Source organism: Leptosomus discolor, chromosome 4 (assembly GCF_034619465.1).
Source record: "Leptosomus discolor isolate bLepDis1 chromosome 4, bLepDis1.hap2, whole genome shotgun sequence".
NCBI classification, from domain to species: domain Eukaryota; kingdom Metazoa; phylum Chordata; class Aves; order Leptosomiformes; family Leptosomidae; genus Leptosomus; species Leptosomus discolor.
The window spans coordinates 40,386,051-40,398,161 of record NC_141394.1 but is presented as its reverse complement, the minus strand read 5'-3'; the positions used below and the strand labels follow the sequence as shown (position 1 = coordinate 40,398,161).

The 12,111-nt window shown below is 37.3% G+C and overlaps 1 protein-coding gene across 1 annotated transcript in view; it reads left to right on the top strand.

The window, feature by feature from the left end:
- Nucleotides 1-12,111, top strand: part of TLL1 (tolloid like 1) — a 139,775-nt gene that overhangs the window by 86,807 nt on the left and 40,857 nt on the right. Inside the window, exons 8-9 of the mRNA XM_086463938.1 lie at nucleotides 71-195; nucleotides 7,335-7,450. Coding sequence (XP_086320064.1) covers nucleotides 71-195; nucleotides 7,335-7,450 — 241 coding nt within the window. The remainder of the gene's footprint in view (nucleotides 1-70; nucleotides 196-7,334; nucleotides 7,451-12,111) is intronic.

The window sequence follows — 12,111 nt, the reverse complement described above, 5'->3', positions numbered from 1 at the left end:
TCAGACAGTTTTATGACAGAAACCTGATAGGGGGTTTTGGGGTCTATTTTTTATTTTTATGTTTTTTTAGGGGCATGTTTCTGGATACCATTCTCCCTTCCCGTGATGATAATGGTATACGACCTGCCATTGGCCAGCGTACTCGTCTAAGTAAAGGAGATATTGCACAGGCAAGAAAGCTGTATAGATGTCCAGGTATTGCACTATGAACAAACAAACTAGCACATATACCAGCAACTGTTTGACTTGTTGAAGAGGAATGATAATTTTTTTGAGTCAGCTGCTCAGTAGTCTGTTTCCATGTGGGCAACTGATGTAGGCAATTCAATAGTTGAATCATAAAAAAAACCCTTATAGATAAGGTCTTTGTAATACAAAACACTTAAGGGCAGTTAAACTGTTTGAAACAACACTTAGTTCAATGACATTTCAGTCTTTGTTTTCCTTAGCCATTCAATGATTAGGAAAAAAAAAAAAGATGTTTAATATCACTTCTGGTTTTCATATAGACTGGAGTCCTTTTTTTATTTTAATTCAAGCAAAGTGCAGAAGGAGCGAATTAAATTATTGCAACCAGCTCTGAACACATTACATTTTTTCAAAATCTGACAAATAACAAACCAGGTCAACTAAGTTGTAAACTCTTTTATAGATGAACTGGTTAGATCTTATTATAAAATTTCTACAGTTTAACAGATACGTTTAGTATTTGCACATATTCTGCCTAATTCTAGCATCCTATAATTTCAATGCATGTTAATGTTTTATCCCAAAATAGTGTTGGGGTAGAGTTGTTGTCTGTCTCGGAGATATCAGTGTCAAGTCTGGAGTAACCCAGAGTTAACCCTGTAGTTCTTGTTGTTCACTAATGCTAGTTCTTTTCTAAGTGTTGGCAGAGTGGTGGAAATCTCAAAGCAAGAGGTTTTACTTTCCTTGCTCTAATTATGGCTGATACCAGTTTTAACCTTTGGTGTCAGCTGAAACAGTTCAGAAGTGCTATCTCTCAGCCACAATTTGCCCGCAAGGTCCTTGTAGGAGGCTAGACATACCAGCTCTGTGCCACATAGGTTTTACAGCCCTCCTGCTCCTCATGGGAATTAATGAAGTCTCAGTAACTGGTTTAAGTCAGATATATGGCTACTTTTTACCACCTGATCAGTACAGAAGGACTAAAAAGAGGGATCGGGACTGAAGTGATGGAGCTGCTTCAAATTTGTATCAGCAGCAGTGCAATCTACTGAAGATCTGGGGCATCTGATGTGCATTTGATGTACACTGTACAGCTGAAATATGCTTTACATTTGTGCTGTAAGTATACTGAATCACAATCTTCTGTATACTGAGAACATGCACAGTGCTTCTGGGCCTACAACAGGAGAAACCACTTTAACATATTTTCTTTAACAACTATTCCTTTTTGAATAATTTTTGCTCTTTCATTTTGGTACACAAATTACTTGAATAATGGCATTCTTCTTGGCAGCAGTATTTCTAATAAGCATATACAGAAAGCAACAACTTCATAAACACAGAGAATAGATATACATTTTAATAAGAGACAAATTTTGGAGACAAAAATTGTCCATAGAATTTAAAACAGTGTGAAAGTAGCTGGTATATTATGGTCACATCAACTTAAGACGGAAGAAAAAAAAATGACAACATAGGCTGTTTAGTGTATATATAATATTCTAACATGCACTTTCAGTCAACTGAAAAAGACGCAATGTGCTTTCTGAGCTAATGTTCAAATAGTTGTTGAAAGAAAATGTGCTTTTCATGTAATTCATGAAAATGTGTAATGATGAGTTATCATTTCTTTCAATGTCTTGAAAGTCTTGTTGAAAGTTAGTTTCACAGTATTGTAAACCCATGTTTGTTCAGCAGTAGTGTGCATTTTAAAAGTAAGCTATTTTTGCAGCACTTAGTGAGCACGGTTCAGATGGATAATAAAAATGAACGGTGGTTGCAGAATCATACCCCTTTTCTGGCACTTCAGTTCAGCAAACTTTGGGATAAAAGACATTGGTTTTCTAGCCTTACTTAGGTAAGCCAGTCCATGAAAGAGAGTTTTAAGAGAGAGGAAAAGGCAGGAGATTTTGCTACAAATTTTAAATAGCATACTATTTAACCTGCTTTTTTTTTTCCAGTTAATATTTTTAATGGAAGCTGCATGACTGAATAACACAACACACACTTGAACATCCAATAAAGAAGTAACTCTCTGAAAGTTGCACGATACTTGTGATCTAATAAATTTTCGAGCAAATAGTGAGACTGAAAATTCAGACGTTAAGCTCTTGGTTTTATGAAAAGAATCATGTGATCTTCATAGTATATAGCAATAAAATCCTTGACATTGTTGTTTTTGGAGGCGTGCTATATTTCCTATTTCAGACACAAGATGTTAATCATGATGTCTGCTTATGATAAAACAGCAGTGAATATTTCAAATGTTAATAACGTCTACACTGTTTCATGTGTTCATTTGTGTTGCCTTAAATGTAAAACAATGAAAATACAGAAAACAGTAACTTAAATAAATCAGTATTTTCCAGAGATGCACACTTCTTTGATAAAGGATTTTGTGGTATTGTGTATGTTTCATTTGGAGTACTAGTTATTTTTGCAAGCAGTTTCTGGTCCAAGAAGCTGGCTGCATTTTCTGGGGCCCGTGAACATGAAGATGAGCTGAGGACTGCTGGAGAATACAGTTGATCCTCACAGCAGTGAGGCAGCTGAGCCTTCTGGGTTGTTTTAGGTAGTCAGGATATTCAGGGTCATTATTCAGGAAAGGGCTTAGTGACAGAGAAACAGTTTTGAGGTTGGTAAAGCCAAGGCATGAGATTTGATAACTGGTCTTTCATCAGCTGAGTAAGTGCCAGGACTCAACAATCTGGCAACAGCAATTTTGGTTTGTTTTTAACTTTTTCTTAGGATTCTTGTCAAAGGAAAACAGAATTGCTGATAGGGATCTGTTACATTTCAGTACTGAGTTACATTGGTATATGACAGAAGGAGAAAGCAAGCAACTAAATTGAGGGTCCTTCCTCTGCCAATCTTATTTTGAACTTTTAGTGTCTTGCCATTTGAGAACAGATCTTGAACTTCAAGTCTGTATGTATTACAACAGTTTTCAGACTGTCTAATGAAATAATAGAATATGTTTTCTACTGGTGTAGCTACTAAAATTTCAACACAGATCTATGTTTACAGTTTTATATAGAAATTGTAGTTGATTTAAAATTCATGTGTAGTTTTATAGGAGCAAGAGAATAAAAAAGGGAAATAATGGTGGGGGTTACTCTCAGGCAGAAAGAGGGGACAAGAAAGAAGTGGGTAGAGTGAGGCTGAATAATGGATGGGAAAGGAGGCTCCAACTGGCAGTAGAAAGCTGTTCAGGGGGAGAAAAGGTGGATGGAAGTAGTTCAGCAAATTTACGAATTGCCAGGATCTGTGACAGTATGTGTGGAAAAGAGCAGATGAAGGATACCTAGCCTCGCTCTTTTTTTATGCTGTTCTTGCTGTTCCTCAGGCTTAACTTCCTTCCATCTCTATTGGATTAGAAAACAGTGTTTACCTTCAAAAGTCAGCCTTTATTCACTACATAAGGAGGATTAAGGTTTTTAGATTAAGACCATTTCCCTGTAACTATAAAGGGGAATCAAGTCAACAGTAAGACAATGTTGTAGTAAACTGATTTAAGCTTTTTGTTTAACAAGTACATTATCAGCGCCATTTTTAGGGTTCTGTGGCAGCATAAAGCACGCCATATATGTATAGTTGTACAGACTTGGGCCTAAGTATGAAAGGTCTTAATTCTCTTTGGAAAAGGGTAAACTTAAATTAGCTGTATATGACAGTATGTATTTGCTAGTGCTATGGACAAAGGAATGAGAGTTGGTTCCCTAAGTATCCTGAAGGATTTGGGCTTTGTCATTTGCAGATTTCACTGTAATCGTTAATGGAACTTGACCATGTGTGTAGGCCAGCCCAGACAGGTGTTATACACAGGCTATGTAATTAAACACTGCTGCAGAGTTCACTTGTAGAAATTGCTTTGTGTAAGCATATAATCTACCTGCTGCCTGCACTCATTGCTAGGAGAAGCAAAAATAGTGTTCTAGTGTTCCTTTCCTTACTACAGAAAGGCTTATTGGAAGTCTAACCTTCTCAAACTGTAAAACAGACAGGACATAGGTTTTTTGGTTGCAGTGTGTGTGTGTGTGTGGAGAGCTGAAGTGGCATTTCCGCAAGTGGTATAGCCTAGTAAAATTGATATAAGGCATAACATTTGAGAGAGGGGAAAAAAAATCAGAGAAAACATTGGCCATGTTGATTAACAACAGAATAAAAATGTACAAATGCTTTATAAAGTAGAGGTGTATAAGGTTGAAGTTGTAATTAATTTCATCTGACATGAAATATACTAAGCTTAGTTCTTAGGAAATTTAAGTAAGTGGCCCTTAACACTAATTTTCCTTCTACATTTCTTTCCCAAAGTGGTCTCCATTACTAATGGTCTGTCACATGGTAAAATGTTTATAATATACCATTTTATAAGCCTGATCACAAATACTGTCGTTGCCACAGTCCAATTACAGAGAAAACCTTTACGCTTTCTAGTGAGAGAATTTTAACTGTTTCAGTTGCCATTAACCCATTGCAGAGGAATGTGCCTTTAAACAAGAAATGCCCAAAGATCACCCTGTCTACAGCAGTTCTGGAAGCCAGCCTGGAACTCAGATCCCATAGATAATTAATTCAACTATTGATTGGTATAAGCTGTTCTTGTTATAGTTTCCTTGAGTTACCAGGAATTTTAAATTAAATAGTAAATATGGTTAAAAACATAAAGGCCAAACATATTTTATAAATTCTAATTGTATTAATTCTTAGTCGAAGTTATCCAATTACAATTTTTCTTATGCTTCCCTTAAATTCGGATATTTATGAAAATTTTGATTTGATAGAGAGCTCCAAGGCTTTTAATATGGATATAAATTAAATTATTGTATTGACTACCTTTATTCTATAATTTCAAGAAAAAGAAAATGTTCCATGGCACCTTTTGCAACTTTATAGTTTTAAGGCTATATACAACTTCTGTACATGGAACATTGAGTATTATTAATATTCTGGACAAAATAATCCTGCACTCTGTATAAATTCTGAACTGTTTTAAAAATGTAAAGCTATTATGCTTAATTTATTAATGTGTTTGCTTTTATAACAGGGTGATTTAGGGACTTTAATAGAGGGATAGTAAAGGGGTTAGCAAGGAAGACCAGGGTCTTCCTCCTTTCCTCTTACTAATTGCAACGCTGCATTTGAACTGATCTCATATGTCCCACATACTTGATAGTATTTTGTTTGCTTACATAATTCACATTATGTGGGTGTGTGCATTGCATGACTTCATAATCAATATTTGTGAGTCAAAGTTACAGTTAATTGAACAAAATGCAATGTGAGCAGAAAAGATTGGACAAAGAGCATTCCTCATCTCTCATCATGTCATCTGTTTGAGGCTTGCTTAGCAACTGTATTGTTGGCGAAATATTTATAGCTAGAGCAAGCAGTTACTAAAGCTTGAAATATGGTTGCATGCCTTGTGAGAGTACACCAATGTAGTGTGTCTCAATGAAGCCATACAGGGGGGGAAGAACAAGAGAGGACTCTAAAAGCAGTGATCAGAATACTTGGATCCTCACAGATCTCCTGAGGTGTGTGTATATCTGCTGTGCAGGGTATCTTCTCTCTGGGCTCTGCTTTCCTTTACTGTACAAGACTATGATTTTACTCTTGGTCTTCTCTTAAGTGCTTTATGTATGCATTGTAAGCTATGATACAGTTGAGTAACGCTGGGGGAACTCAGTACAGTACTCTGCAATTTATTCAAGTTTACATTCATTGCTGTGTTAAAAATAAATTGTGGTTAATTATGGATATAGCCTTTTCACTGAAAAGGCTTTGTACAGAAATAATTATTTAGCACTGAATACCTATTTTGTATGTGTCATTTGCTGTGGCTGCCTGCAATATTTAAAAGATAAGACCGTATTTTTTTTTTTAAATGAGCAGAGGAAAAGAATTTTTTTTTTTCCTTTTTCATTCCTAAAGGAAAGTGATGGTGACTTTAGCCATTAAATTTTTTGAGAGCTGCACCAATCTTTCTTTTCTTTCCATACCACAATAACCATTTCAGTGTCAGAGAGCATATTTAATGCCTTGAATGTAGCTTATGCCTGATATTACAGTGCAGTTGTCAGATTACATCTTAGACGCGTTTTAACAAGACAGCCTTTACAGCTATGTGGTCCGTCTTTGTCATAAACAATCTCTTCTTTTGTCCCCTTTTATTTAAGGGTTTTCCAGATCATTTATAATTCATTGAGATTTTGATGATACAGTGGCTCACCTGCTGGCAGTGGTAGCGCTGTAATTTGAAAACACTGCAGATCTGATTACACTGTCAGTCATGGGATAATATTCTCAAATTCACATCTCTCATATCAGACCTGCAAAATCAATGGGTGAAACAACTTGAGTAAGGTCAAAAAAGATGACTGACTTGAGGTGTGACACTCTATCAGAGTCAGTTTTAGAGGTGGAGAGTGGCAGGAGTTTCCAGTGCCAGATTTTAGTGTGAAGGGGAATTATTAACCAGTCTGCCAGCAGCTAGTAGCATGATTGACAGGTGAGATATGGGTGCTAAAAGCTTCAATAATAAAAAATATAAAAGCCTTTGGTAATTTAGGACTTTGCATTTGCTTTGCTTTATTACTCGTATCTCTACAAATCACTGTTGAAAGAGATTTTGTTGAATACAGGATTTAATTTTCTGTATCAATATAAATTAGTGAGTTTAGGTGAGATCAGTCTCTCATGTGGGCAAAGTACTAAATTAAATGAAACCACCGTTGAAATTCCAGTGTGGTGCAAATCATGCGATGTTAGCTTTTGTTTTACTTTCATTTTAGTTCTTAAAGTACATGTCTAAGGGTATGGCTAACTTTTTATTTTTTTCATCAAAATAATATAATTTTGTGGTTGATTGACAGCAATGACTTTTAAAGACTGCTGTAATTTTGGTTATGTTAGCAGACTGCACACAAGTGAAATAGTTCATGGAATAAAAACATCCTGTGTAAAATGGAATGAATGTCAGACTGGCTTAAAATAATTGTTTTGAATAATCATAAAGTAACTAGTCTGTTTTCCATTCTGCATCTGCAGTGAGTTAAATGTATTTTGAGTAGATATTGGAAAGATTAATTTTTATGTTAGGTGCATTCAATTTTATATTTTTACTCTTATTTTGTTTCTTTCAGCCTGTGGAGAAACACTGCAGGAATCTACAGGCAACTTTTCTTCTCCAGGATTTCCAAATGGTTATCCATCCTACACACACTGCATATGGAGAATCTCTGTGACCCCAGGGGAGAAGGTATTTTAACATTCCCTCAGCTAAACACAGATACTATTTTAAAAATAAAATGTCATGTTTCTTTAGCTTTTCATTTAAGTTTAAAGCTTGCATAATGATTGAAAACAATGCTATGCCATAAAAAGTGGGACCATGAAATATGTGCTATTGACTTGACTTTGGTCTGTGGCATTAGAACCATATAATCTATTTGGTGTCTGTCCATGCAAAATGAAGGCATGATTTCAATCTGCTACATGTTTGCATCATGAAATCCCTTCAAAACTGGCTTCCAATTCAGTTGGTGGTTCTGTGTAAAGGTGGAAGAGGTAGTTCAGGCTCCAGAATGGTTTCTTCTCCAGCACAGGCTCAGGTGAGCTGACTGAGCTGTGTGGGGCTGATAGCTGGGCTCTGCCTGAGGAAGCTCTTAGTGTTGAATGAGATGTTTCTAAATTGAGACAGAAATGTGAGGTAAAGAAAGTGTCATCATAGGTATTCCCTGGTGTTGGTTCTCGTGCATGGTTTCACTTTCTGGGAATCAGTTTTAGGGGAAAAAGTGGGGAAAAAAATTGGCTTGGTGAGAGCAGTTCAGGGAGAGAATTGTGCCATCCTAGTGAAAGCAAAACCTGTTCTTCTTGTGTACGCTTTGAAAAAGTGCTAGCTGGATCTTGTTTTAAATTATTAGCTCAAATATTAGCCAGCCTCAAAATAAATAAGGATAGAGGGAGTGATGGCAATTTTCACGTGAGTAAAAATATGCAGGAAAAAAAAAAGGATGTTAAGTTTCTTTACAAGAAGCAGTGGCTGATATTAAGCAGTCAAATACAGCCTAAAGACTGAAATATAGAACCTAGCACCAGCCTCAGTACTGAAGAGTCCAAAGAGGAAAACCCAGCATTTGCCTCCAGATATTTCAGTCAGTTTTGTCAGTGGTCTCCAACTCTGTATTGGACATAGTTTTATCTTGTTTGGGTTACTTTATTCCATATTTTTTTCAGGTCAGGGTCCTGAGAGACACCAAGTATATATATTCTTGATGTGCTAATAGATCCTGAGGTGCTGTAAGAGTATTTGCCATTGTGGGGGATGAAAGCAAAGTCATTTGGAAAGTGTTTACCCTCCTCCGGGCAAAAGCCAGAGACAGGAGGAAAAATAAAGACACTCTGTGCTGGGAGGATGTGGGTGGCTCTGCAGGTTGGCAGGGAAAAACAAACGAAAACAGATGAATAAGAGAGGGTTTGTGCAAAAGATGCAAATTAATCAAGGTAGGTAATTTTATGTGCCCACTATTTGTGTTGCTTCTTAGACACTGCTGTGATAACAGCAAAAATGGCTTAGGTTTCTTTCCAATTCCTCAAATAAAAATTTAAAACTTTATAGTGTTCATCTACAATTATTACTGGCTTTCAAAAACAATGTTAATATCTGAGTTAGAAAATGGTCAGCTTAAATATTCGTAGCATACTCCAACTTTGTATAAGCTTACATGTGGATGTTAGTGTAATTGTAATATATTTATAATACCTTTATGTCCTGAGATTGTAACCACTCCTGGAGCTGTACAAAAGTTTAAGGGGAGAAAGCCCCTTTCTTGAAGTCAGCAATTCAAGAAGACCGGCTCTCTTCTCATCTTACCCCCGATCCTAAATGGGGAAAAGTCTAAACAGAATTTTCTAATCGAAATTTGACGTGAAAAAGTCATGTCTGTACGGCACTGTTCTGACCTCCAGCTCTCATAGTCTCCATCTAGTTCAGCGAGAATGACGTATATGATACTTGTGCTAATGTGAAAAAGTCTGTTTTGTCAGTGCTGTTGCCGTAGGATATTGTGTCTTGAGGTAAAGGACCCTATTTGCAGCAAGTACTTGAAGTGAATAGCAGATAGCAGGAATGAGGTCTAAATCTTAGCTACTGCATATCACAGTACCTTGGACACACATTATGCTTGATCACAAATTTTCTCCGTAAATGGTGATAATACATTCACATTATGAAGGGAAAATAAAAATGTATTTAAATTTTTGTTCCTTTGTTTGCTGCTTTGACCCTGATAGATCTCAGGAATGTTGTGTGGAGGTTAGAGTATGTATAAGTACATCACGTCATGTTCTGAAACATCAACGAGCACTTAGTCACTTGAAAATAAATTGAAAAAGCATTAATCCAGATTGTCTCGCTTTTGTCTATTGTTTATTGAGATTTAACATTGTGCTGTTTGAGCATAGTTTAGAGGACCTCTATTCTATCCATGCTACTTTTTGCAAGTACAGACACTTCCGATCTTTGATGGCAGGAAATTCAATGAAGGACAGGATGGCAGAGGTACACACTAGCTGCAGCATTCCTTTTATTGATAGGCATCATAAATTGCCAACCCAACCTCAAATGTCCCTATTGCTAAAACAAGGCAGTTCATTCACCTTTTACTTTCTCTGAAGATTTAAGACTGTATGGTAAACAGCTATACACAGAAAAATCTCTGGGGGAGGATGATGCTAGTAATACTGTATGCCCTCTGCCAGGGTGAATCCTGCCTTCTGGTGTGTAGAAATTTTGTTGGCATGAGGAGTTGCAACTGTGCCAGGTTGTGGGTTTTTTTAATCCGCCTTTTTGAATAAGTTACATTACTTTCCAATTTTCCTTGATGTTTCACATGAATGATAAAATAGGACAGGTAAATCTTTGCTTGGTATGGGAAAAAAATGCCACCTGCAGAAAACTTGGTTAATAGTACCTGGTGTTTGCTATATATTTTGTGCTTTCTTATCCCAGGTGGTATGATATATTCTCTCTGAAGCCGCAGTAGCACAACTGAATTTGCAGAGTAATCAGTAATTCCTTAATTGGGCTGATGAATACCTGTTGATTGTTTTTCCTATGAAGACTTTCAGCCATCCTGTCCCCTTGAACAAGCTCTGCCTTGGCTATAGCTCTATTTAATACTTTGCAGAACTGCAAATCAGAATCTTAAATATATTTGTACTTGTTTGGTTCCTGACCAGAAATCATGCTGTGACAGATTGGGGGTTCTGCCTATGTAGAGCTAATGAATTCTGGTCAGTGTCAAGGAATTGCTGTATCAGCAGATACCTTGGCATGTCAGAGTGAGAAAAGGCTGTGAAGGTTATTTCATACACTTTGAAAGGCAGGGGCCTTTGAGGAGGCACATTAAATTTTAATGGTTTCCATTTAGATAGCAGCACTTTGAGCCAATGACGTAGTCACACCTGAGTAAAACCATCCTTTTCCCAACTTTATCCTGGCACGGAAGTTTGGAAAAAGGCAAATTTCCAAACAGAAAACAGCAAAATATGATGTTTCAGCTGTGTCATGGAAAATGGAAAACTTGTGGCTAGACTGGCGAGAGACATCCAGGCTCTACACAGCTTAGCCAATGGAGGAGGTATAGGATGTGGCTTCGTGAGCATCTGGGCAGAGAAAAAGGCTCCCCCTTGTGAACCCCTCTGCCTGCATAGCTGGGGTGAGGTGGGGATGGGTGGAAAAGGACAAGGAGACTCCTGAGGGCGGTAGGGTTTTCAAGTAGTACAGCTAGATACAACCAGAGATACCTATCTATGGTCTGAGAAACTCGGGGAAAAAGGTAGGCGTTTAGAAGGAATCTGAACTGCAATGTGGATGAACTGAGAAGAAGAACAAAAATTTTGTAGTTGGTGAGGTCTCTTTATTTGAAGGACAAGTTGAAGAAGAAACAGTCAGGGCAGACAGAATTTCTGTGTGAGTGAGAGGACCTACAGGACCCCTCTGCCATCCTCAGAGGCAGATTCAAATAGCACTTGGAAATGTAATAAAAAATTGGAGCAGAAGAAAGCGTATGAATGATTGTACTTTTAGCCAGATCTGCATATTTCTTATGAGGAATAACAGGGTAAGTAGGTAGTTTTGGAATTCTGATAATATTTGTGCATTTATGTCTTCAGTACATGTCCCTGAAGGAGTGCCTGAATAATAAAGGCAAAATGCTCTGCAGGTTAGACATCTGGGAAGGGGTACATGTAAGCTAGAATAAGTTTGAGAGGTGTAGCAGTCTGGGGAAGGGTGCACATAAGCTGGAAGAAGTTTGAGAGGAATATCAGCAGGCAAAAGTAAAGAGGTGAGCTGTGATGTTCCCTTTCTGAGAAGGAATGGCACGGGAAGTCTGCGTCCAGGAAATAAGACAGGGAAGTCAAACAGGAGCTTCTATGGTTGGACTAAAAGACACCTGACAGCATGTGGATGGACACAACCACAGGAACCTAGTGAATGCTAGCTGAGAAGATCAACTAATGCTCTGATGCATGCCAGTTTTAGATAGAGTGCAATAGTCTGGAAACTGAGTAGTATGGCATTGAAGGGTTTCTGTCAATTTTCTCAGTAACACTGGAAAGAAAATATTCTTCATCTTTTGTAAAATTAAAAGAAAATAACATAATTATCTACCAAAGCCCTGGTGAAAAACTGGCAAGGGAAAAATGAACGCTATCTGAAGAGAGATGTAGCTCAGTAGTTGGATAGAAGACAGAGGTTGTTAGGTAGAAACCCAGATTGTAGTGCTTGCTCTGCTGAGAGTGCGTCCAAAGTGGGTGTTGTGCTTACCTGAATCATTGCAGTTGTCCCTCTGATGTTGAAATTTGTTCTACTTAATCTGACTAGTCACATCTGAAATGGGAAAGGAGTCTTAAAGT